This window comes from Pomacea canaliculata, linkage group LG10, assembly GCF_003073045.1.
Source record: "Pomacea canaliculata isolate SZHN2017 linkage group LG10, ASM307304v1, whole genome shotgun sequence".
Lineage (NCBI taxonomy): Eukaryota > Metazoa > Mollusca > Gastropoda > Architaenioglossa > Ampullariidae > Pomacea > Pomacea canaliculata.
In genome coordinates this window covers 14236426-14262819 of record NC_037599.1, presented here as the reverse complement: position 1 = coordinate 14262819, position 26394 = coordinate 14236426, and the positions used below count along the sequence as shown (strand labels likewise).

The 26394-nt window shown below is 36.2% G+C and overlaps 2 protein-coding genes across 4 annotated transcripts in view; one reads left to right on the top strand and one right to left on the bottom strand.

Annotated features, from left to right (window-relative positions):
- The window catches only part of LOC112574410 (serine/threonine-protein kinase Sgk1-like), a 31521-nt gene extending 21595 nt beyond the window's left edge, over positions 1–9926 (bottom strand). The window contains exons 1-3 of the mRNA XM_025255466.1: positions 9817–9926; positions 8412–8526; positions 3669–3752 (exon numbers count right to left, since the gene is read on the bottom strand). Coding sequence (XP_025111251.1) covers positions 3669–3752; positions 8412–8504 — 177 coding nt within the window. The 5' untranslated portion in view covers positions 8505–8526; positions 9817–9926. The remainder of the gene's footprint in view (positions 1–3668; positions 3753–8411; positions 8527–9816) is intronic.
- LOC112574411 (intraflagellar transport protein 52 homolog) lies at positions 1910–25267 on the top strand. Of its 3 annotated transcripts, none has more exons than XM_025255469.1 (14): positions 1910–2265; positions 10423–10550; positions 12373–12460; positions 13806–13935; positions 15772–15847; positions 16265–16330; positions 17805–17931; positions 19327–19413; positions 19888–19956; positions 20424–20578; positions 21741–21828; positions 22303–22411; positions 23095–23240; positions 23631–25267. In XM_025255469.1, the coding sequence occupies exons 2-14, from the start codon at positions 10426–10428 to the stop codon at positions 23673–23675; spliced, it is 1311 nt and encodes a 436-aa protein (XP_025111254.1). In that variant the 5' UTR covers positions 1910–2265; positions 10423–10425; the 3' UTR covers positions 23676–25267. The 3 variants fall into 3 exon arrangements, with proteins under 3 accessions (XP_025111254.1, XP_025111252.1, XP_025111255.1); XM_025255467.1 differs by lacking the exon at positions 1910–2265 and adding an exon at positions 9913–10028; XM_025255470.1 differs by lacking the exon at positions 1910–2265 and adding an exon at positions 10080–10098.
- Positions 25268–26394: the final 1127 nt, after the last annotated feature.

The window sequence follows — 26394 nt, the reverse complement described above, 5'->3', positions numbered from 1 at the left end:
ATCTCATGTCCATCTCGATAAATACAAAGGTTGATGGTCATCTTGCAACAGCTGCCGAGTAGGAAATGGAGCTTACAGTAGAAGATGATACCGAGGAGTTACCCACCACGGTGTCCAACAAGGGGATGTGACAAAGCAGTACCACTTAGGGTATTTCCAGCAGCCTTCTAGCAAAGCTAAGGCAATACACGACCACCCGGTTGATTGATGTGGGCCACACCTACCTCCCACCTAGGAGAAATCAGTGCCAAAGAGGTGTGTTGGTATGATGGGCTGCAACCTATCAGGGACCTCAACCTCCGGGATTTCCTCCTACCCCAACAAGGGTCGCCCTGCACGGCAAACGCAGGGAGCCTAAAAGGAGGCCACAGAGAAACAAGAAATGACATCAAGGCAAAGATGTGGAAGGAAAGACAGTCAGCTGTCAAAGATGATTGCAAAAAAATTCACTTCCTGGACCACTCTTGAGCACTATACTGTTTACAGAGATAGACGGTGTGGAAAGATGCCCGGCAGTGACTCTGTGTAAGATAATTTAAAGATGTTTTCTACCACCCACTTTTGCACATTGTTAATGCACATCTGAAGCTGTCATTCAAAGCACAGTAGGGATCTGCGCGTCAGATGCAGAAACCTGGTTCTCACAGCTCCTTGCAACTTCCTCTTGATGTTGAGTGCATCCATCAGTTCACTTCTCATCATCCTAACAGCGCTTCATACAACCAGCAACAAATGTGTCACTACACTGGATAGGAACTTTTGTATTCGGTGGTCGAATCGACTGGTGGCCTTCGATTTGATCAAGAAAATAATTTTTGAAGTAGTCACTTTTGTTGCTTTGCGTTTTAGACATTTAGAATGCGATATTTGCGTGAAACTTCTGGCAGATGCTAGATTTTTTTTTTTAAATGGTACTAATTTTAAACATTTATCTGTACCCTAATTCTCTCTCATCGACAGCCCGTGTGAGCCCATGCATGCCGATGACGTCTTACCCCCCCCCCCCCAAATAAAACGTTGACCCTCGATCTGTCTCGCGCACGTTCCCCCCCCCCCCCATCCCAGAACTGATTGTATTCGGCGTAAGCGTTGTTAGAAACATTCTAGGAAGACTCTGTAATTGAAAACATAACGAATGCATGGTTTTATCAATAACAAGTAATGCAAATTAATATTGAAACAATGTTTCAAGATTTTTCAAGCAGCATACATTAGACATACGACTCCTATATGTCACAGCCACTGTCGTCAAAAACGGCGTAAACGCCACCCACCGTTTCATGTGCATTGCTACACTGACGCGCCCTACAATGAAACACGTGTTTACCTGAAGGTGACATTCAGCTTTTATCACAAACTGCACACACTGAAAGCCATTGTTTACTGTTTACATACATGCACATCCCTCTCTCTTAAACGAAGCACGTCGGTAAATATCACAATTCTACTGGTGACAAAGAACTATTACTTTGGCGCAATAACTGAATACACCAACGTTTTGTAAAATTATGTTTATTTGGTGAGGGGGGAAAAATCTGTCATGTCTTAATTCACTTATGACATCAACAGTTCGGTAGACTGCCCTGACTGATAGTTGGAAGCAAAATATAAACATTAAAATCAGCCACTGCGTGGGCTGAGCAGTTTTCTCAACTTATGAATCTGCCCTCATGAAATCTGCACAATTTATTCGCTCAACACCACAGGTCAACTACAAGGTTACACCCTTGCGAGCGTTATCAGATGGCATTTTACGTCTACATTATATGCATGTTTACACGGGCATTGGTGAGCTAATATAAAGTGAACGACAGTTATCACAAATATGCATGAACACTAACCGCAAATGTTGGTTACTGCTCTGAATAGACCGACATACTTCTGGTTCTTAGTCCCACGTCCTCAGCCCAACAGCTCTCCGCGTACACACCTGTCCCCTGGAGTGACACGTTCTATTTCAGTGCTCAGCGTCATTTCGTGCTTCCATGCCATACCCTCATTTGTGATGACGACACACCACGAACTGTGCCGACGACTGCCTTACACGCTTCAGGCATGTGAAAAAAACAGCTTGTCGTCAGCAACAGCTAAAGATGCTATGCGCATCGCCGACACACCACACCTCCAGTCTCCTTCAGTTACTATTCAGTCAGCCTCACCTACTTCAAGCAGGTGGCACTTGTGGCTGGTGACGTTTTGTTTCGTGAGTTCTCTCAGGCTAGGACATTGCCACAGGGAGACGGAGAACAGACACTGATAAATGAGGTATAGTAAATACAGTGGTTGTGGGATACACCGCTATAATACCATGTGCTTGGTGCGTGTCAAACAGAAGAGTGGGTCAAGGTCCAGACGACCGACTGTCGATGCAGGGACTGGTACCTGTTTGTTTAGCTCTTACCTGATATATTACACCCACTTATTCTGACACTACTCCATGTGTCTTTCAAACACTTTCAGTATATGCTATTATATCAGATAACAACACTATGCTAGATGATGTTACTTTGTAGCAACAAAACCCGCCAAAGTTTTTAGGCAATAATTATGTTAGACATATTATCTCAGCACAAAAATCCCATTTTACAAATAACTTCAGTAGCATGGGAAAATATTCAGCCTTTTTTTTTTGAGAGGGGGGGGGGTTAGGGGGAAAATTTCATGCTGACAGTGAACAATGTTCACATTCTTGCCTCCTCAGTATCTTTTTTTGTGGGGGTGACTGCCCCTCTTGCCCCCTCCCAGGGGCGCTAATTCAAATGTTCAAGACTTTTCACAGATCCAATGATACTGATATTGTATTTTTCTCACCACCATAAACTAACATTACTAGAAATTCAGATGGAAAAGTATTCATCAGACATAGTTCAACTACTAAACCCAAATGTTACTTTTCATAAAGAGTTGCTGCAAACTGGAACTCACTGCTGACTACATACACAGCAAATTTTAAAGGCTTCAAGATCTCTATAGACAACAACCCAAAATTTGTAGAACTATTTTACTGTGTTGATGGTTAACAAAATATATTGTAATCTGCTTAAAACTCAGACACAGACGATAATCAAGTGAACTTAAAGAGGCTGGGGCAAATGATAGCCAGTCCCTGCTGCTGCTATATACTGGGAAAAATATAAATACTCCATACTTAGCATGAGAGGTTGGTCTGTGTACCAACAGCCAAGTCTTGTTAACTGCTGCTTCTATCCAGTTGTTTCCCCTGATAATAAGTACCAGTGGACTATCATAACTGTTTGTCAGCTAGTACCAATCAAGATACATATGAAATGCATGCATTTTAAACTAAGGTGCTTAAGGACTGATCAAGTATTTGCAATTGATTATGAGTAACATATATCACTATACAGTTTTTCTGTTACATGACTTTTAAGAAATCTGTAGTGCAATCTTAATAGTTTCGGTTATTTAATTAACATTAAGCATTTTCCACTTTTGAACTAAGCAACTTTCACTTCATGTTCTGCGAAAGCCACAGTAGAAATTTCTTTATAAATTTTTCTTCAGGTTGATCTACTATTCTGCCCTTTTACACAATCCACAAAGGCTGTTCCCCTAAAATTGCCATCTCCAAAGTGGATGGTAGTTTATTCCCATTTGGTTTTCAGAAGAGAGGGGATAGATTTTGGGTGGTGAGAAAACTTTCTTACCTTCTCATACAGAGCATGAAATTCGTTGTAACGTCGAAATATGAACCAGGATTTGCCATCTGAGTTGACCACAACCTTATACACCTGTTGAGGCAGCAGACAGTATATGAAGTTTACAACCTGCTTCTTTAAAGACATTGGAAATTTAATTTCCATTACAACTTTATTAACCCACAGGAGTTATAGGTAGTGCTCACATGCTAGGAATAAACAGATAAGTAAATACATATTGACTACAATGAATAAGTCTTTCTCTACACACACACAGCAACAATAAATACAGTTGGTGGACTGCCCTAGGTCAACCAGGCTAACACGATTTCACAGCCAGGAGAACTGATCAAGTGTCTAACTGCCTTAGTTTCTGGCTCAACCTAAAACATTACACCCCCCCCCCCCCCGCTTTCCATTGATCAAACGTTCTTAAATTTAAGAAAAATGTCAAAATTGTCAAATGAGATGCATCCTTATCAAATACTATGTACCCTGTCATAAATATAGTGTCCCATTGTTGAAAATGCGTTAATCTGGAAAATTCTGGTATTCAACCAAGAATTTGATGCATCGTAACTTGCGTTCTGTATTAGAAGTGAGAAATACAGACTTTGGGACTGCACATCAACATCTGAAGAATACAGACAATAGGATCACATGCCTGCAAATATCTGAGAGATCCAGCTGAAAGAATTTCCAAAAAGGCAAACCTTTACCATCTTGTGTAAGAGCAATGTGTATTCTTGCTCTAAGAGATGCTTTATTAAGAAAGAACACTTAAGTGAGGGGCGTATCTATGGAAAAAGCACCTGAAATTGTGTCCGTCCCAACATCTAGTCTCTATCTTTTAAACATTCTAGATAAAGCTTAAAACAAAAGACACTTATTAATCTTTCAATAAATTATGGTATTGTATGAGAATTTCAACTGTAGCCTTATTACTTTCACTGATCTATGGTGTGCTAAAAGTCAGTTTTTCAAGTTTCTTCTTTTTCTACACCTAGCAGAGCAAGACCACAGAGTCTACCTTGACACACAGAACCTTTCAAACATGGAAGTATTAGTTTTAACTTGCTGAATAATCTCTCTGGTGATGAAAACTACAATCACTGGCATCATCTAAATAGCAAAGCAAAGATAGGGGAAGATGCTCTCATCTGCATTCTCATCAGTTCTTCAGGTCTTGTTATTTTTGTATTTGCACATTGTGCAATCCAAAAATTCTTCATACATCTGCTGTACATCAACATCAGAGCTGTACAGTTCCTTCAAATTTTGCAGCTCTGGGCCTTTATTTTTTGCACCACATCACAGTACCTAACACCAAGAAACAACCCACACCTTGTATTAGTGTCATGCAAACAAGTGGCCCTTTCATTGTTTTCTCTGTGAAGACAGTCATGTATTCCCTTCATGACTCTTTCCATTCCTTCCTTCGCCTTTAATCCAGCATCTCTCAAATTATCATCATTTATTTTTGTTCTGTTTGACATCTTTCAACCCCAACATTTCATTCTTGACAAAGATTTTCTTCTTCAAGTGACTCATCAATCTTGAAGGGCTTTCAAATCTGAGGCAAGTTCATCCTATATGTTCATCTGAATGCAGTCAATGTGAATGAGTACATTATTCCAAAATCCTAGCAAAGTCAGAAAATTTTAACTCAACATGACATTGCACAGCTGCCTTGCAATACTTCTTACTTTACTGGTTTCGTTTTCCTTGTGTACAGTAGTAGGTCATGAAGAATTGAATATTATGTCCTGAAGATGCTTGTTGACAGACTTCACTGCTTCAGTCCTTGCAGTCCACCTAGTTTCACATTCTGACTTAACCAATTAATGCTCAAATTATTCTTGCACAAATTAATTTGGTTATATTTAAAGAATTAAACAAAAGACTTTAAAGGAACACCATATTGAAGAAATGTTTTTAAAAATTGCTTACACACACAAGATGGCGCTGTGTTCCCATATGGAAACAATGGGCCAATGTACTGTGTTCCCATTTGTGAACAACAGTCTTATTATTGTAAACAACTACTTTAATGATTAATAATATCTTAAGTATTTTGTGTAGTTTAAAACAAAATTTTGCTAAAATGTGTTCTTACATAAAAAGTTAAATGTTCCAGATTTCAGCGGCTATGATACTGCTATTCACAGTGTAGATGAAGAGGGACTTTGCACGTTGAGCAGATCAGATGAGCCTTTTTCTTGCACAGGCTGCATCTTGCTTTTCTGATGAGACTAGGTGATGACTGTTACCATCAAACCTCATATCACTGCCTGGTTTACTAGATGCTTTAGATGTTGATGGTGCATGATATTTTGAGTGCTGAAGTAAGGTATGAACAATGTGCCGACAAAATTCCAAATGGTTAAATTTGCATTCAACTTAAATGTGAATGCGCCAAGCCGCAACAACTAGAATGTTAAAGTTATTGACAAACAGTGGCCACCACCACTTCTTTGAGCGAAGCACTGGACAATAGTTTGCCAGTAGCCTGTCCAGTGGGTCTACACCACCCATTTGAGCATAATGTAAACCAATGACTGCTTGCTGTGGAATGTCAACTGTGCACTTTCTTGCCTTTCCCAACAGTTCCATGCTATTGTATTTAAAGCTAGAACACACTGGTTATCGTACTATTTCACTGCCATGACATATCCATTTTACGGCGTCGAAGTAACCTCTGTCTTTTTTTTGTTGCTTTCGTATCCATCAATGAGCACTGCTTTAGCCTGTTCTCATGAATGATACCAAATGCTTTCATGTTTTGTTCTTGAAGTGTCAGAAGCAGGTCATATAAGGTAAAGAAATTGTCAAAATACACCTCATGGCATAGTGGAGTTTGTGTGCAGCTCAGCAAAGTTGCAGCACAATGACCTAAGCCATACCTTTGATTCTGACCTTCTTGCTCATTGGTTGTTTTCCCAGAATGTACACAATGTCTCTTTTGTGCCCATTTGGGAACATCAACGAATTGTAACCATTTTCATATTTAATACTGTTACTTACAGCATTACACACTAAATGAAAAAAAAGTTACAAAACATTCCTACATAATTTATCAGCAAAAGTTTTAAAGAATATATTACTCTTATGGGGAAAACCTTCTAATCGAAAATGCACATGGTTCTTCCAAATACAGCAACTTTCAAGATAACTGTCAGAAACATGGAGTGACTGGAAAATTCTCAAACGATATCAATGAATATTAAGATGTGAATCATAAGAAATAAGTTTAGAATGACAAAATCTTGCTGATCATAAATTTAATAATATATCTGTGTTCCCAGATGGGGTTAACAACCATAGGCCAAAGCAAAGTGTGGTTTTATTTATTTCTAGTTATTTCCAATGCTGAGTGAAGAGCATGCAGAAAGCTTTGATGATATCAAAAAACATTCCCATCATTGTATCTTGCTTGGCTGTATGTACAACCACCAAGCTCAGGGCACATGCCACACCTGCCATACCCTAGATATGCCTTCGACTTCAGTAGGGCCAAAATGCTGGTAGCTTTTCTGACAATTTGTTGATGACAAAAAGAAGCTAAATCCCATCTGCTTGATATCAATTAAATTAGAACAAATATGTACAGTACTGTTCAAACTGTTTTATATCATGACTAGACAAACTATGGAATAAACCAGCATATGAAGGAGAAAAATAAAAGATTCTCAATGACTAATAAAAATAGCTGAAGATTGCTGGGCTAAGACGCTTTTTAGTTTTCAAAATAGACACTCTTTGTTGACCATGTATAACAATATGTTCAATGTTTACATCCCATTCGAGAGGGCAATTAAATTCAGTGCTTAGGTAGCTGAAGAAGTCAAGTTCACAATCTCAATGAGATTATTCTGTATCATGCTTGGGCAAACATTTTCATTTATTTTCCTTAAGTCTATGCTCATCTCAGTATAGTCAGTAATAGCACCATAAATCTGGCTCATGTGCTTTGTGCAATGAAGAAGTAGAAGAGGAAGTAACTCATGTTAGTCCCTACTCCCAACACTTAAGATTTTTCGTGTGCTGCTGAATGGCCACCATCTATGAAGCAGTCCTAAAATATGTGTCAAAAATGAGTTACAACTTACATCCTCTTCCTGAAAATACCCATTTCCAAACACAAAAACACTTGGCTTGCAAGAGGATTTCATGAGCTATAAAGTTACAGTAATTATAGATAGCCTGTGCAGAATATTTATGGTTTCAAGTACTCCCAATTGGAACTGTTTAACTATGAAGTCTTATAATGATCAGCACCATCATAGTCTGCTGGTGCAGCTTTGAAATTTCTGTTTAAAGGTCTAGTTGGTTGCAATTTTTTTTATAGCGACCAAGTAAGTCTTAGTGCAAGATGTTATTTTTCAAAATCTGGGTAAATTCTTCACTTCTGTTCTCAATGTACACACATACAAAACATCACTATGTAAGGAAAGAGGTCAAAAGCACAAATATTAGGATTGTACATGAATATGTTTATATCATTAAGGCCTCAGCCTTGGGAGATCTGGGGCAGTATGTTAATTATGTGTATCTGTGTACAAATATGACTCCTGAGCTTGAACTTTTTCTGTGCATGGTGATCTTCATAGGCATGTATTTTGGGAAAGGAAAAGGGTTATTTTCCCAGCTTTTAGGAAATAGTACTATGACTGAACTTCATCCAAGTGTTAGAACAAACATTTGCACCTCACTAGACCTTTAACAACTTTTAAAGCCTGCTCTTATGCTCACCACAAATTTTTTCTGTTTTTCCAATGTCTCAAAAGCTTGGATGGAAGCTCTTGTACCTGGAGGGTCTGAGTCAGGTTGATGGGTAGCATGCATTATTGTCTTTTAATTACTTGTGCTGTAACAATTTAAATGAAAAAAATGTAATTTTTGTACTTAAATTTCTCATGCAACACCACATCTCAAGCAGCAACATAAAGTCAACATGTCAGCAAAAATACTATTTACTGTTGTCCTATCATCTCTAATATTAGGTGGACTCCCTACAGGTACCACATCAACAAAATTAAAACATTCTATATTCACTAAAATCATAAAAATCCAATGGCAAGATAAAGTGTTGCATCTGAATTGAGGTCTTGATTCAGACTTGATATTTTTCAAATTAACTTGCACAAATTACCATTGGTTGCTGTCTTTAAGCCTCCATTCTTGTGACACATTGACTATTCAAACCAAATAGCAAAGCTGACTTGCACTTGAGATAAGCAACTTAAGACGTTTGAAGACCTCAAATGTTGCTCAGCCCTTATGACTGGCATTGAGAAAATAAACATGAGACTGCAATTACATGTGGCTAATCATGCCAGCCATATGGGTGGTATTGGAATTCCTTGTCTGCTAATATATGTGAGCTGACTGACAGTAATAGAAACATGTCGCCTAAAGAGAAGATACAATAATAATATCAAACTATATATACAAAATAATTAAAAAGGCTGAATCTGATCCAATAATTTTAAAAGCACCCCACTGACAGGAAAGAATGGCATAGTATGAAATGTCTGCTCTAAATTCAGGGCTGATTACTGCCGGTATATTCAAGAAGTGACATATCGTCTGCACAGATCAGCAATAGGAACAACTTTAGGAGGGCTCACAATTCATTGATATTGGTTTTGGAAGTTATACACCCTGCAACTAGAAAAAATCTCGAATCCTAAGACTCATTCTAACTACGGTTTGTTAAAAGCGTCGTGAGTCCTTCTGATGTAAGCTGTACACAGTAATACGCTTGTCAAATGGCTACTAGTTACTAGTTATTTTACCTGCCCTACATGCCACAGAATCTACATATCCAGTAACCAGAAAACTCGATCAAGGTCCGAAAGATCAAGAGCACAATTCGTCATCTTTGTACCATAGTCAACCAATAATAATAATAATTCTGTTGGTTATTTATGACTAACAATCTAATTCTTGCGGAAGTATAATAATCAGTCACATACTGAAAAAGTAAAGATAAAACTTTCGCCTCTCGTATCCTGTTGATGCTGTTTACACTATAACGTCCATATTTTCCCAACCCTTTTGTCATAAAAGGCTTGCTTTTTTCCGATGCCCAGTTTCTTGCAAAGAAACGCCGTAAAGATTTAAAAAATAAGGAATTAGTTGTATTGCAACTCACATTTGGGAACTAAACGACACGCCTACCAACACCCACCGATAAAGACAACATACAGTACCGATAACTCATTTCACATCTTTTGAAGCTTTCGCAATTAGGGCACTTCCTCCTCAGATAGTTCGTATTCCTAAATATTTTTAAATAGCTCTAGCTTGAATTTCCGTCTTCCGCACGAAATACCTTCGGTGTTGGTAACCAACGAAGCAAAGAAGGTGGGATTCATTAACAAAAAGGGAACGTGGGACTTGAATAATAATTTTTCATTCGTTTGAATAATAACAAGTAACTTAAACTTGTATGCGTATTTAGATTAATTATGATAGCTAATCGTTATTAAAAATTTCTTAGGATTGTACACTAAAGATTTTAAATATTATTTTGGTCAGTTTTATTGTAGGCGTGGGTGGAAAGAGCTTTAGGTGTACCCAAATACGAAATAGTTACACCCTACAGGCAGTTGCTTGGGAAAAAACGCAAAAACCTTGGTTTTAATGACCAAGAATTTAATTGCTCACTTCACTTCTGTCTCAAAGTCTGTTTATCTAATGGTATTTAAAAATATAGAAAAAAAAAGTAAAAATAACAATCAAACTCAAATTATTTCAGACAATGGAAAGTGAAAAGATGCAGAGAAATGTTATACTTCTAAGTGCTTCAAAGAGAGAGCTGTTTTCACTGAGTAGTGGCTTCAAATCATTAAATAGGCGACTGAGGTCGTCATGGAAATTAGTTGGGTAAGTATTGTTTGTATATATATATTTGATATTTTTTTATAGCAGAAGGAAATATTTACTTGCAGAAAACAATTTTAAAAGAGCTTTAACCTGATCACTAAAGCATTCATTAGGATTCATTACATATGCCTGCAAACATCCGCTCTCCCTGCCTCATACTGACAAATTTCTGTCATATAAACATTCCCACTTGTCATCAACAGGTGTGTCATGTAAGAAGAGCCATTCTCTAAAATAAAGGTAACATTATAGCATGTATAATAAGAAATGTTTAAAATTAGATTTTACCACCAGAGGCATTGCACATGAATAGAACATTGAAGTTTGGCATTCCTTACTTTTCTCATAACTAGTGCACACCCTTTAAACCCTCTAAAACTAACTTTCATCTATGGGAAAATGGCTGTTAATGGATTTGCCAAAGCATATGCACAAGAACATGGCATGACCATCCTTTTGAGCCTTCAAAAAGCAATCAGAAGATAAGAAAAGGAACAAACACAGAGGCACATGATGACAAAAGACATCAGTATGCAGGAACTGAGGAACCCCATCAAGCAACTGAAAAAGAAAAAAAATCTCCTGGCGCAGACAGCATCACAAATGAGATGCTATAACACCTTGGTAACAGTGCCTTCAGCAAACTACTAAAGATCCTTAACCTAAGCTGGAAAGAAGGCCAAGTATCCCAGTGTTGGAAGGAGGCCAGGATGATTCTCATTCTTAAAAAAGAGGAAGAATAAGACAAAACTTCTGAGCTACTTTCCCATTAGCTTGACCATAGAGTGCATCATCAGTCAGTGTCTGCAGTGGTACCTGAAAGCAGAGAACATCATTGTCTCAGAACAAGCAGGCTTCTGAAAGTACAGCAGCATAGAAGTTCAAATCACACACCTTACACAGGTGGTATGATTGGGGATACCTTCCAGAATAGAAAGATTACCACGACAGCCTTCATTGACATACAAGAGACCTTCAACATGATGTTGAAAGATGTACTGCAGATAAAAGTGGCATCAGAAGCAATATATTTGTATCAGTTTGAGTTAAATTCACACATCATTATTTCCAGCAAAGAAGTCTGTTATAGACATATCTGTCGACAATTTCTCTTTATTTCTTTTAAAAATAAATGAGTCAGTGACAGTGAGTAAAAAATGTTCATGGGTACATCTTCACTCAGCTTGATCAATGAATGAACGTAACTTGATTTTTTTTCAATGGTCTCTTGAAGCTTCTACTTAAAGAAGTTTGACTGTACTATTTCTTCAAATCATTTCAGTTCTTTTCATTTCTTTATTTGACAATAAGCCCAGAAAACATTTTCAGAAATAAACAGTTTGGAAAAAAACAGAAATGTTTTATACACTAACACTCTTATATGTAAACTGATATGGTGACATAGAATATGTGTTTTAAGAGAGGATCCCATGTTGCTTGTGGCTTTTACCAGGTATTTTGCTGTGGCAAACATAGGCTTCTTAAGAAAATAGGATTTTACCTTAACATTTTAGAAATCCCACTGTCTAAAATCTCTTGGAAAGATTATTTTTTGGCCAGTATATAACAATAAACAAGGACCCAAAGCAGCCTGTTTATGTAATAAATAATTATAGAATTAAAACATGTCCTACATTTTATGCAAAGCAGGTCCCCGAAAAGTTTCTTAAAGTCTAGCCTTCTTGTTAGGCACAGTTCAGGCATATAACATCTTAAGTTTGTGTTTTTGTACTCTACCAATGAGTGAGTTTATAGAAGTATATAAGGAGAATAATAATCATGCAAGATCTGATTTCACTCATCTTAGTTTCCTTTGTTTCAGAAACAAGGAGGATGTAACAGATGAGAAGCTGTCGCAAGCAAGAGTATTTGTAGTTGCAGGCCCAAGAGAGAAATTTACAGGAGCAGAGGTGACCATAGAAATAACTAAGAGATAAAACAATGTGGTGCCTAGTAAAATTTGGAAATTTTGGATTATTGCTTTATTTAGAAAATTCAGAAGTATTTACTGTCATTTCCTTTGCATATTTTGCATGCTGCCTGTTCAGTCTTGATCTCATTACTTCAGTAAATCAAACTATACATAAAAACTTGCTTAAGTTGTCAGTGTATTTTGTTGTAGAAGGTATAACTATGCAGCATTTCTCTCCAAAACAAATAGAGGTTAGAACTGTTTTCTATTCTGAAATTGAGCAGCATGTTCGGCACCTCATAAACTATAGAGTGATGACAAGCAACACTTGAACAAATTGTCTCCATTACTGACAAGATATCACCAAAGCTTCTTGCAGCATGCGTAATTATATCAGCATTGTTATATTTAACCATATGCTATAATGATTCAGAAGATAACATATATGTTTTTTAAATATATTTTTATAGGGTTGGCTCTCTACTTCCTCAGAAATAAAATATATCACTCTAACGCAGCATCTTTGTGCATGAAGTTTATTGCAATTTTCTATCCGCTTAATTGTAATCACGAAGCACTTGTTCACTATGACTGAAGTGGGAACTCTATAAGGAAATCTAAGCAGCTCAGCTATGGAAAAAGTGTGTTTCTCTTCCTTTTTAAAAGATATTGTATCCTTTAATGTTAGCATCAGCCAACATTTTCTTAGAATTATAGCTGCTGGCATGTATATGCCATTGAATACATAGAAAAAGCTATGCAGATAAAACAGAAAGTATTGAGCAGAATAGAAAAACAAGAAAATAAGTTTCAGAATGTCACTTAAGCTGAAAAGTACAGAAATACTTGCTTAAATATCAAGATAAATTAGCAAAAGCAGCATTATAAACACAACAGGCATTTCTTGAGATTAACAACAGTTGTTAATAAAAAGTTACTTCAACACAGATTGTACCTATAAGCACATTCTACAGGATGTGAAATCATATGAGGGGGATTGAGAAATATGAGATATGTGGCTAACATGAAGATATCTTAGTCATGAGATCATGATCACAAATGAATTACTGATTTTCTATTTTGATCCCTAGAACATTGATGGATATTTACACATATATCTATATATTTAAAGCTGTATATTATGATAGAAATGGAACATATTGCATGTCATTTTTTTCTTGAAAGGCCTTTAAAATGTGTTCATTATGACTTATTCATTCTCTGTATACATTGACATATAACAAAAAGTGTTTTTTAAACATTCCCCACCCTCTTTAGAATAAAAGAGCATTAGGACTTTTTTTAATGTAACATTTTTACACTGTCTTATGTAACTTTTGCAGTTTACTGCTATGAAGAAATACTTGGATGCTGGGGGAAGCCTACTGGTTATGTTGGGAGAGGGTGGTGAGACAAAGTTTGAAACAAATATCAATTTCTTTCTTGAGGAATACGGTATAATGATCAATAATGGTAAGTTCAGGTTAACGTTAGACACTGAATATTGAACAAACTGTTTTAAAATTTTAACACTTTTTGGCTATTCTGCATTAATAATAAATGATAATAATAAAAATATGTTTATTTCTATAGCACTTTTTCCCACCATTAAAGTTGTGCTCAAAGCGCTTTACCAAAATAACAAACACACAAACAAAATAATAATGGATGCTGTTTTCAAAAACAATCAGTGAAAAATAGCTGAATTCTAGCAGTAAGATCATCAGGTTAGTTTCACAATCACTAAGAAATAGCCAGATTCTGGTGAAAAATTTGCTGATTGAAATACTGGAGGCAATGTTGGGATAGTCATAGACTGTTCACAACCCCTGGCCTCCTACGACTGTGGAGAGAGAGTTGTGGAGGCCAGTGAGACATACTTGTCCATTAGCTGATATTAAAATATGGCTAGCCTTCACATTCCTATGTATGACACCCTTTCTATGCAAGTATTCCAGAGCATGCAGTACACCCTGCAAGATATACATGATCACTAGCTCTGGCAGATTGCTGTGAAAATGACCATGCAGCAGATGACGAAAAGAACAATAGCCCATAACAAGCCTGACTGTCCAAAGTGTCGCGAATCAACCCCAGCGTCGCTGGATGCACGCTCGCAATCACTCACACAGCCGGCACAAACACACACACACACCCTCTCACTCGCTTAGCCAGAGGCGGGACACGAAATAATATTAAAAAAACACCAAACACCTGCACACACTGCGGCACAGTACTGGAGTTCTTGCCCCTGAGGCCTTCAGGCCTAATGTTAGATCTAGAACACCATGTACTATGTTGACACTGTCTCCTTCAGTTTCTATGGCCTTGCGCGACGCTCTCATGCTGACCACCACTGCATTGTTTGGGTTATTAGTTCGTGAACAACTCGCTTCTCAGCGTCTTAGGGAGGATGCCCCGAGGGACGCTATGCTCTGGAGTTCACTAGTTTGTCTCCCAGGGGCTGGAACCAATGGCCAGCACCCATAACTACCACGTGACGCTAAAGCGGACAGGGTTGAGAGGAGCAATGAACAGCGAATCCCCATTGTTAGAACAAGCAGCAAACTCGACAGCACAAGAGCAAGATAGAGAATGACACAAACACATCTCATCAACAGACGACATCGCTGAAAAGCATAGATCCAGAATCTAATCTACACAACATGCAGCAATGTTTGTGGTTCATCTATAATAAATGGAAAACGGCATGGTCCACAATGCTAGAACAACTAAAAGTGTCAGTAAAGAAGGCACAAAATCTGGTACAGTCAAAAATCTAAAGCAAGATGGAAGAACAGAAGACAAAAGCCATTAGTGGAAAATGTCTATTGTAAGAAATCATGCAGCATAGGCACCAAAGTAAAATCCATAACAGAGGTAAACACCGCAACAAACATCACAGATGAGTAAGAGAAACAAAAACTCCACATAAATCCACACAGACAAAATGACAGAGAGCTGGTCCCCTCCAGCCAGTTAGCATTGTTTTACTTTCACTTCTTAATGATATCCTTGGTATGGTGCTAGATCTTTTGTTTTTTATCTGGCATTAAATTTTTCCATTAGTTACTGGTTAACACCATAACAGTTTCTTTATTTGTGCAAATCATCAGTGAGGTGGACCTTAAATCAGCATCAGTCCAGTAATGTACTGTAAAATTTCATTATAATGTGGTGATCATGTTGCAAGCTGTAGATCTAAACTGTGACTCATAAACATCTTGGTCTGTGGCAAGGTGACATCTGGTTGAACAACAGCCTGTTATTTTTTCTTGTTTCTTTTAACATCTGCATTTCTTTTTTCAGATTCTGTGGTGCGAAACTCTTACTACAAATATTTTCATCCAAAGGAAGTTTTGGTTGCTAATGGAGTTTTGAACCGGTGGGAACTGAGCATTTGTCTTGAAAATATAGTTTGTGAAACAGTAACAGCTTGATTTTTTTTTCCATTTTGTATTGTTTATCAGCGTTTCCATATCTAGAATGCATATAGATTGGTGTAGCTGAAATTGTTTTAAAACAATCTGACTTGCTGTGTTTTGGTGGCAGATTTTTACTGACTGACCTAGGAAGAGCTAGTCTTTAGTGTTTCTATTCTTTCTGAAAGCCATCTGGTTTTTGGTAACTGGTTTTCAGTTACAATATTAAATGCTTGTTAATCATGCACTCAGAGTATTTAAGTATTTGATTTAGTTTTAGTTTATTCCTTGTTGCTCCCTTGAGGAGCATAGGGCCGCATTTAAGTATTTAATAGTATTTGAAACAATTTTAAAGACGAATGTAACTGTCTCGGTCACAGAGCGATTGCACAGGCTGCAGGGAAAAACTTGGGTTTTGGAGGAGATGAGGAAGGAAACAATGCACAGTGAGCTGGTTTGAATTTTATTAATAATTAATGAGCATACTTATGATAGTGGTACACTACAAAGAAATAGAGAAATCTTCTAACATCTTCTTTGTCACATATTTATGACCTTGATTACAAGAGGACCTTCAGACATACCCACAAGCCTCACCTTGCCTAGGTGCAAATATCACTCATAGGCAAGCTCCCCAAACTGTCCTGCACGATGTGGAAGGAAAGAGTGCGACCTGATGCTCGGGTGACTAATTCCATTCCCAGACTTGCTTCCCAGTCCCTCAGCAGTCACACACTCCTTGTGCAAGTGCATGCTTTGGATATTTCTGATTCCGACATAGTTAACCACTGGGAAAAGAAGGTCAGCACGAAACAGAAAAAAAAGTACCCGTGCCTCCAACCATTGAGATAGTTATTGAGATAGAAGAACAATAAACTGTTGCTCAATCGGCTGATGTATAAAAGCATAACGCAATGAAGGGTCCCTTAGGCTCTAGAAAGAGTCAACGAGCCATTGAGGGGAAAAACAGACCATCACCAACACACGAACTAAAGTACCACCATAGCACCAACAATGAAAAGAAAATTAATGTGGACAAGCACACTGCCAACCTGTCCAGTCCTGAGGGGATCAAGTACCCACATCCTCTCACATTCTGCACACTAAAGCTGTGCACGACACCTGCACTAGGAATGTGACAAACACAGGACATCTGTTCTCAAGGGTTTGCGGATAAAGGGGTTGGGATAATACCCCACATCTCCACCAAATTGTTACCTGTTTACCCCCATTGTCACTGGACACATAGTTGCAGTTACACACTCATGTACCTCAACCCCACAGGACTTAATTGTGCTGGAAACTCACAGTAAAACAATAAAATGTTTAACACCTGACATCCTAATTTTCAGCTATGAGAAAACATTGTGGCAAAATCTACAGATTTAAACAGTAGGAATCCATGAGTACTGTTACTGATATTTAGTAAAGTATTTATATTTTCTATGAAATATTTATAATTTACGATCACAGAATTCAAAATACTGCAAAACTCAATATAGATGATTCCATACTGTCTACGATAGGTATATCTATTAATAAAACTTGTGCCATGTCTAGGAGGATGTTTTAGATGGTTTTTACTTTTTCGCAAATAAAAAAGCTGAGTATATTGCAAAACCTAGTTGAAAATGCTTGCAGAAAAAAACAGTACATGTGGTTTAAGAATTGCAATTTCAAATAATGAAAATGTAACATGGTAAATGTTTTTTTCTGTCACTGATGGTCTACTGTGAAATGTGTGAATGAGATTAGTGCCTTGAAATGAGAAAATTTTGAGTATTTAGAGCATTTTCTCAATCTAGTCCTGTTTACCAAAGGTAAACTGCTTTATTCCTTGAAACTATGTGTAGAAAACAAATTTAATTAGGCCTGAGCAGTATTTTTTATTCTCAGTTTTTGGTGGTTGATATTTTTCAGGGCATTGTCCTTTTTATATCCATTTGGTGCAACAATTAATGTGGCAAAACCAGCAGTAGCTGTTCTTTCCACTGGCAGTGTAAGCTGTCCACTTAATCGTCCTGTCTGTGCTCTGCACACTGTGAGAGTAAGTGAAAAAATGTTATTTACAATCATATTTGATGGTTAAGTATCGTATATCATCATTAATAGGCTCTTAACACATCCTCCTCAGCAGGCTTAATCTTTTTCTGCGAACAAACAAGTGACGTTGACAGGGATGACTAGAGTAGCTTTCTTTGCATAGGCCATTCATTATGAGACAATTAGGATGCTAGTGAAATGCAACTGCTGTCAGATGATTTTGTGATACTTTTTCCAAGTTATAAATCTTAGTTTGGAATCCATTTTTAATAACGCTTTTACTGTTGCACCCAATGCTAAATTTCACTGGTTTAAAAATAGAATTAATCACAGAATTTTAACCTGTTATTTAACTGTAGTCATGTAAAGCCTTTCTGTAATCAGTTGGAATCTATTATTGTAATATTGTATTCACTGGGAGCCACTGAAGCTTGATGCTGAACTAATACTCTTTGGTATATGTAAGGACACTGAATAAAGCTTTGAGTTTACTATTACTTTTGGCAATTTTTTTAATTCACAATGTCGATGCCTAAAGTAGGACCTAAATTTTGACAACAATGTATTGTTTGTATTGCTATGTTGAATTAAAAACTCAAAAAATTCTTTCCCTTTAATACATTAAAACCATCTAAAGCTTTCTTTTAAGACAATACCAAAAGGTCTGCATTTTTTTGGTTGTCTATTGATAGACAATGGCCAACTATATCTACTCTGTAAAGTACAGGGCTGTCATTTATGAAATTTCCAGGTTCAAAGTACATATTTTGCACCTGTAAGCAGTGCTTAAGCCAAAGCCTAGCCCCAATCCACTGGTGTCAAACGTCTTCTTCGGTCATACTTAGCCCTGTTTTTATCCATTTAAATATCCCTTTCTGTTAAACAACCAATGAAGAATGTTCAGACTACCCATGGCATGCATTGCGCAGTGGAAGAAGGTTTGGCTTACCAGAACGATTGCATTTCTCAGTTTATTTTCTGTGATATTTTAAAATCTTTATTGACACTGTCATACAAATACAACAAGAGGAAAATAAGTACAGGTCACATACAATATGTCACAAGAACAATATGCAGTTATACTTCACAGTTCCCAGTTTATTCCACGGCACTTTACTGCTTTTAATATTTTATACCTCAAAGCTGCAACTGCAACTTATTGAGCAGGATACAAGACATTATTTTTTTAATGGCAATGTTGCTCACAGTGCATAACATAGCATTACATGCAGAAGCATAATGATGAATTGTCAGGCATAATAATAGAAAGTGAGAAACATACATAGAAAATCTGAGCTTATAGCTGAGCACTGTTGTATTTTAAAACCTTACTGAAAACTTTACATGTAATTTTAAAAGGATTTCCTTATTCATTCATAAGAAATTTTCTGTATTGCAGCAAAGTAGAGGCAAACTTGTTGTCCTTGGTTCAACCCACATGTTCAGTGATCAGTATTTGGACAAAGAAGACAATGGAAAAATTCTTGTATGACAGTTTTTACCTACTTCTTAAGCATGAATAGTGATTATAGTTCTTTATTAAATAAGATTATATTTTATGTCAACTACCAAAGTACATCTTGACCCCTAACCATTTACTTTTATCTGCCTTGGAAATTCTGGATTAGTTTTATCATAGATCATACTTGATTTTGCATACTGTACAAGCAGCTTCATTGCTTTGATAATTTTTCATCCCACATGAAGAAGTTGGTCACATCATCCCCTGCCATGTCACAGACACGATCAACAACTTAGGTTTGCTGCCTTTATGGCAGCTAGGCTGTGGAATTCTTTATCTATATTTTTTACTGTATTAGAAATATTTTGTTTTAACATTAGTTGGTTTAATAATATTTAAATGATAATTTTTTTCTAGTTTTAAGTTACTGTGTTAAACACAGTGATCACAGGGTGAAAGAAAATACCTCGATGAGTCTTTATTTGCATTTGTATGCAGGATGTCTTAATACAGTTTCTCACCACGGATGACATTAGATTAAACACCATTGATGCTGAGGATCCTGAAGTAAGTTAACAGATTTTACAAAAATTATGACAAAAATCATAATAAAAGATATATAACTGGTAGAAAAACAAATTTTATCGAAATATGCAAAAATTAATCTTTCCTATCAGAATTCGTTTTGACAACAGATTTTTGCATATTGAAATAGATTTTTTCAAAAATATCAATTTATTGAGTAGTCATGGAACATAATCTCACACCAAACAGACAAAAGAACATTTAGGCCACATATAGAGAACACATTAATATTTTAGAAGACATTTTATGATGTACCATTTGTTTCACTTAACAAATACTAGAAGATATTTGAATGTGTGCAGTCAAGCTGACAGCTTTTAACTCACCATGTTTAACAATTTGGATCTGGTGATTGTTTACTGACTGTATTTTTATGACTAGATCCTGAGTCAAGGAATGTATTGATAAGGAACAAAAAAAATTATGTTTGCTGTCTTCTAACATTGCAGATATCTGATTATAATCAGCTGCCAGATGTGGCTCTTCTATCAGAACAGCTGAAAACATGTCTGCAAGAGAGTGATGACATCCCTCGTGATATCACAACTCTCTTTGACAACTCTCTTTTTCGCCTTGACACCAGTCTTGTCTCTAAGTCCATAAAGTTAGTATTTTGCAAGATTGTATTATGCCAGAAATTGAAATAGTACTACTTATTCATTTATTCAAGATTATGTTAAAAGTTATGAAGTTATTAATTTTTTGCTGTAATTATTTTTTATTTTAAGATAATAAGCCACAGTTTTATGAATTACTTTAATTGAAGGAAAAGTAGATTATGTTCTCTGGTTACCATCCATAAAGACCTACCTGATATATGCTCAAAATACTCCTTTCATATCACTTATTAATGCCTTGAGCATGAAGGTGCAAGCAGAAACATGCATGTTGAAAAATTAAATTTAAAAAATGTTACTACCTGTTCAAATCTCCATTTAGGCCCAAAGCCATCATGGGTCTCCAGAAAATATCGAATTTCAAAAGTCCAGACAACTGTTTTGTCCAAATGCACAGGAAATAAGAGGAATAAGAGTGCGTGTATTCCTAAAGGATTCATTGTTGAGAAGACAATAAATCAACTTCATTCATATGTGTAAAGCTAACTTCACTGCTCCTTCATAGTGCTTTATCATATACGAATGCCTCTTTGCTTTGGAATGTTACCCAGTAACATATATGCCTTTTGAGCATATTGTGTTTGGGATTCTGAACCTTCACAATCATCAGGTTTTAAACAAGTAAGGTTTAATTCCTTCAAGGCTAGAGAACTGTGTTTCACACTTGTCTTCACTACTAAATCACAATAAATGAAAATCATCTGATGAACCCAATGTATTATTTCACTTTCTGGCCATTATATGCTTTAAGATTGTGAACATCACTGGCTGTGACATCATATTTTATTTATATGTGTGAGATAGATTTTGCAAGACTGGCTGACTATAGGTGCAACTAGCCAACTTTGAAATTAGATAATAAATGAAACGCTATGTTTTGGACTCTGAAATTTACAGAAATATTTATATTGTCTCTACCTACCAGAATATATTATAACTTGGACGAGTGTCTTTAAGAAGACATGTTGAAAGTTAAATAATCTGCGCAAGAACTGCATGGATACCCTGTGTTTTAGTATATTTCATTATTTTCTCCAGTATGTGCATGTTAATTTTTGGAACATATTTATTATGCATTGCTACTTATAACAGGCTTTAATTTTCACTCAGACAAAATCAATAATGTGTTAATTTTCCATACCTGTTTAGAGCCTTTGATCAGCTGTCAGTGAAACATGAGCCCCTTACTTTAATAACACCACAGTTTGAAACACCACTGCCTCCACTACAGCCAGCAGTAAGTAATACTTAGTGTTAATACTAAGAGGTTTACATTATACTGCAACATTGTAAGCATGTTATGTTGTTTGATTTTATTCCATTTGTAAGAAATGCTATAGACCATCAAATCAAGAGAAATATTGTTAATAGATATGTGCAAACATATAATGCATAAACATATGAAATGTTCATATGAAATGCCATACTTTGTACAAGTGGACTCGACCTGTGCATGGGCACTTACACATCCCTCCACATATATAGGCTCCCTTTCATATTGGTCCACAGCCATCTCATATCAGTCCCCTGCATCTCAGTTATGTGCCTTTTACACTAATATAGTTGACTTCTGTAGGAAATCTTCTTGATGGAAAATGTAAAATTGTATGGGATCTGCTGACCTTGCATTTATTCTCAGGATATGTAATTACAATTCATGCTTTTTCTGCAACATTTTAAAAATTTGTTTTCTTTTCTTTTTTTTTTGCAGGTTTTTCCTCCAGCTTTCAGGGAATTGCCACCACCTTCTCTTGAACTATTTGACTTGGATGAGCAGTTCTCCTCAGAAAAAGTCAGAATTGCACAGATCACTAATAAATGTAAGTCCAGCATTCTTACTTATCACAGGGGTAAAGATAACCATGAGTTTTGGGAAAAGACTACATAAATCTAGTGTGCAGTGTGAAACATATGAAAGGGGAACATTTTTAGCAGAATGTGATCTTTGTTTATGGCTTCCTGAGCACTGTTTCTAGAGACACAAAACAGATGCAACAGCAATGTGCCTAGATTCACAGTGTTTTCAGCAGGTGGTTAAATTTCTAAACCTTTTCATAATCCCATCTTGGATGTCAGTCCCTATATTTTTATAGCCAAATATGAATTGTTTGGGAGAAAATGTTGAATAGCAAAACCAGCATCATTTATATGCAGACTAGATATAATAAAACATTTTACAAAACTAATGCACAACTACTGATGAAGTGGAAGAAACTTAGGATAGCCATACCATTTTAAATATAAAAAATATAGGGTAGAGATCTGTATGTCCCAGCCTGGTTTGTTGCATCTTTTTAAAAGAGCAGAATGTTGACTTTTTTTTCAAAGAGAAAAGAATAACAAAAAGATCAGGACAAAACTGATTCACCCCATACATGTCGAAAAGAGAAACGTACTAGAATTAAAAATAGTCTATCTTTTTGTTCTGCTGTCATTCATCCCAGACTGGGATGAGACCTAAAACTTTTGTATTTATTTGTATTTGTATTTTCATATTTTATAGGTACAGATGATGATTTGGAGTATTATGTTCGAGAGTGTGGTGGCATTCTTGGGGTAACCCATAATTTGCCACAAGACAGCCGCACAGCTAAGCATATCCTTGAACACATCTTTACACAAATCGTGGAGTTCAAGAAACTCAATCAAGTATGATAATATTTTTAAGCATTTTGCTGCTCTTTATCTTTTGTGTCTATGTGAGTGGTTGCTGATTGATGTTATTAGTCTTCTGCTGTGGTTGTTAAGTACACCTACAAATACAGTCTTTGCACTTTACACTTTCTGTTGATGCATGTATTTTGTATGTAAAGGTGAAAAATACATTTTATCTGTTATTTCCATTCCATCAGTCTTTCAGAAGAACAATGTTTTTAAATACCCAAGATCTCTTTGGCTGTTGGCTGTTAAAGATAGTTTCAGATGTGTTTCATAGTGTAGACTGTGACACAAAAGCTAATATATAACAGTATAGCAAACTTAAACTTAATACTAAAGATACTTTAGAAGTTGAAAGACCATTGTTATTTTAACTTCCAGGAACGAGAGTATGACAATCTTCAGTATGGAGTTCCACTTGAATGATCTTGACAAGTACCAGTCACTCTGTGATGCTTGTTCATATTTTTGCCCATCAGTAGCCCTGTTCTGCAAATTCCTGATTCCATGAAAAAACTTATGCAGTGCTGTCGGAAGTCATACAACAGTATCTGATGGTGTCATCTACAATGGGGTTAAACTGGTCTTAAGAGGGTAGAAGAGTTATGTTACAGATAGTAGCTCGTGAATGACATAAAATAAATATTTAATTTCTTCTGTTAATGTTTCACTAGTCTACATGTACCATAAAGATTTTGATAGATATACCAGGCTCTCATGCTTAGTATATCAGGTGTTTGTTCAAGGTGAGGTAAAAATATTGCAAGCCCTCTAAATATTGACTTTACAGTTTTTGTAAAGAGTTTTATCTAAGGTTGGTATCAAGCCATTTTATCATCATCATTATCAACAATCATCATCATACATATAGCACAGTATATTAATTAGCCCTGTGGGAAATTAAAAAATATCTACAAAAAGTTCCCAAACTAAGTCAATGACAAATACGAAAAACATAGCAAAGACTGAGATTGAGCTGTTTGCTGTTCAGCAAAGGGCATAGGAGGAACACTGCAGATCTTTCCTCTGACAAAATTTGTCTTTTTCAGGAAATAATTTTTTATTCATTACTTGAGATTAAGAAAATATGACCGACAGCATTATATTTAACAGTAAAAGCTCATCATTTCTGAATCCTATTCACTGGCGAATTGAGCAACTACTTTTGTGGACCAAGAATATGCTTATGAAATAGTTACAGGAGTGAAGAAGTAAACAAAAAGCACTTTTTTTCATGATTTTTGTAAACCACACTCTCTTAAACCACATCTTTAAAAATAAAATGTGATATTTTCATAAAGTATTGAACACAGCATGTTACATGGAATGAAATAAAGGTATTAAGCAGAGCAACTGATCTTTTCTGTTTGTAGAAATGTTTAAACATGTTTATGTACATGTTTTGTTCTTCTTTCTTTGGGAGATGAGACTAATGAATTATAATTCACTTCCCAGTGAAAGTGCCCAATGTAAAGCTTATGACAGGAACAAGCTGGATAGGGAAAGGGAACCACATTTATTTCTGTCACAGATGGAAAAACTTCACATTGAATGGCTGTTGGCAATGTGTTTCAAAATAAAAAAGAAAATATGTTGTCGCACCTGTTAAGATCGTTACTATCGCTTGTTTTAGTTGTCATATATTAAAGAACAAGGCAAGATTAAAATGAGCAGTGACATAAAATGTTAATGCCAGAACACAGTTTCAGGTTTCAGCCTATGATGATCTAGATTGAGTAAACAAGAAGGTTTATGCTAAAATTTAATTTGATAAAAGCCTTGTTGTTTTTGTCCTGCATCATGTACTTCATGTTATACACATAGCAGAGCAATTAAATTGCCTGTTAAAATGAATTCATATATCTACTGTTTATGTGCAAAGTGGTAATTGCTTCTTATTTCAATGATTTTGTTATGCATATTATTCATGTCAGAGGTTTAATGTGTTAGGATAGATATATTTACAATTCCAGTTGTTTTTTGTTTTTTTTTAAGAAGTAAAAACTTTAGGTCTATTGGTTGTTGCATGCTTCCAGGTTTTTGCTTGAGTTGGTAAAAGTAAAATATCTTTCTACCACACACTACCAAATTAATGTTCCCATATAAATATTTTAATCCTCTAAATTTATTTTCTGGTTTTAATTTCTTAACTACAGACATTTTAACACAACAGCAGATAACAAGTTCATACCATGATGTTTAACAACTGTACAAAACAAAGTATTAAAAGAACTACATCTTTATATGCAAAAGATATAAGAATTTATTTACCCAGCAACATTGCCCAAAGAGCATGTCTTAAGGATAGACTTAAGGATAACACCAATTACTTATTTACAGATAAAAAAAATCCTCTCATTGCACTGAGGCATACATGTGCATGCATATGTGCACACACACATTTGCATGCATGCAGACATATACTATACACCACCCACATATTTCAGTTCAACTACTGATTGTATGCAATAGACATATCCAAGCACTCATGAGAAGACACATAAACATGCACAGGCAAACACTAGCATAGTTGCACTATATACAGAGACCAAGGAGACTCATTCAACATTCAGTCCTTATATGTCAGAGCGGTGACTGGATATGTCTGTACTTGATCCCAGAGGGCATGCAACTAAATAAGCCATTGGCAGGGTGTGACTTGTCAGCCACGATCATACTCATCCTGCACAAACTGCGCTGGGCATAGCTCATACCTGCAGAGAGCAGCTTGCAGTCAGTAATTCTACTTCCTGCACACACCGTTGGTCAAGTCATGCATTCATCTTCTAACACAATACACTCTCGCTCACCCTCTAGTAAAATTAGACCAAAATGTCACCTGTGAAGCCAAAATTTTGCTGATTTCCATTTGATCTTGCTGAAGTAACAAAAAACCGCATCCTGTCAAGACTCAATTCAAGGCCATATTTTGCTGGATGCTGTAAAACTCCTGATAAACTTCAGACTCTTCAGTTTGGCTCATAATGAAGGCAAGTAAGCATGATTGCTAGACTGGTATTGTACCAATTTATGAAAGGAGTGTCATCGATCTTTCACAATTTTTTCTCAAAATCTTCAGACTTATGTACAGTCTACACAGCCTCTTGACAATGCCACTTCATTTTTTTAGGACATGTTATACATC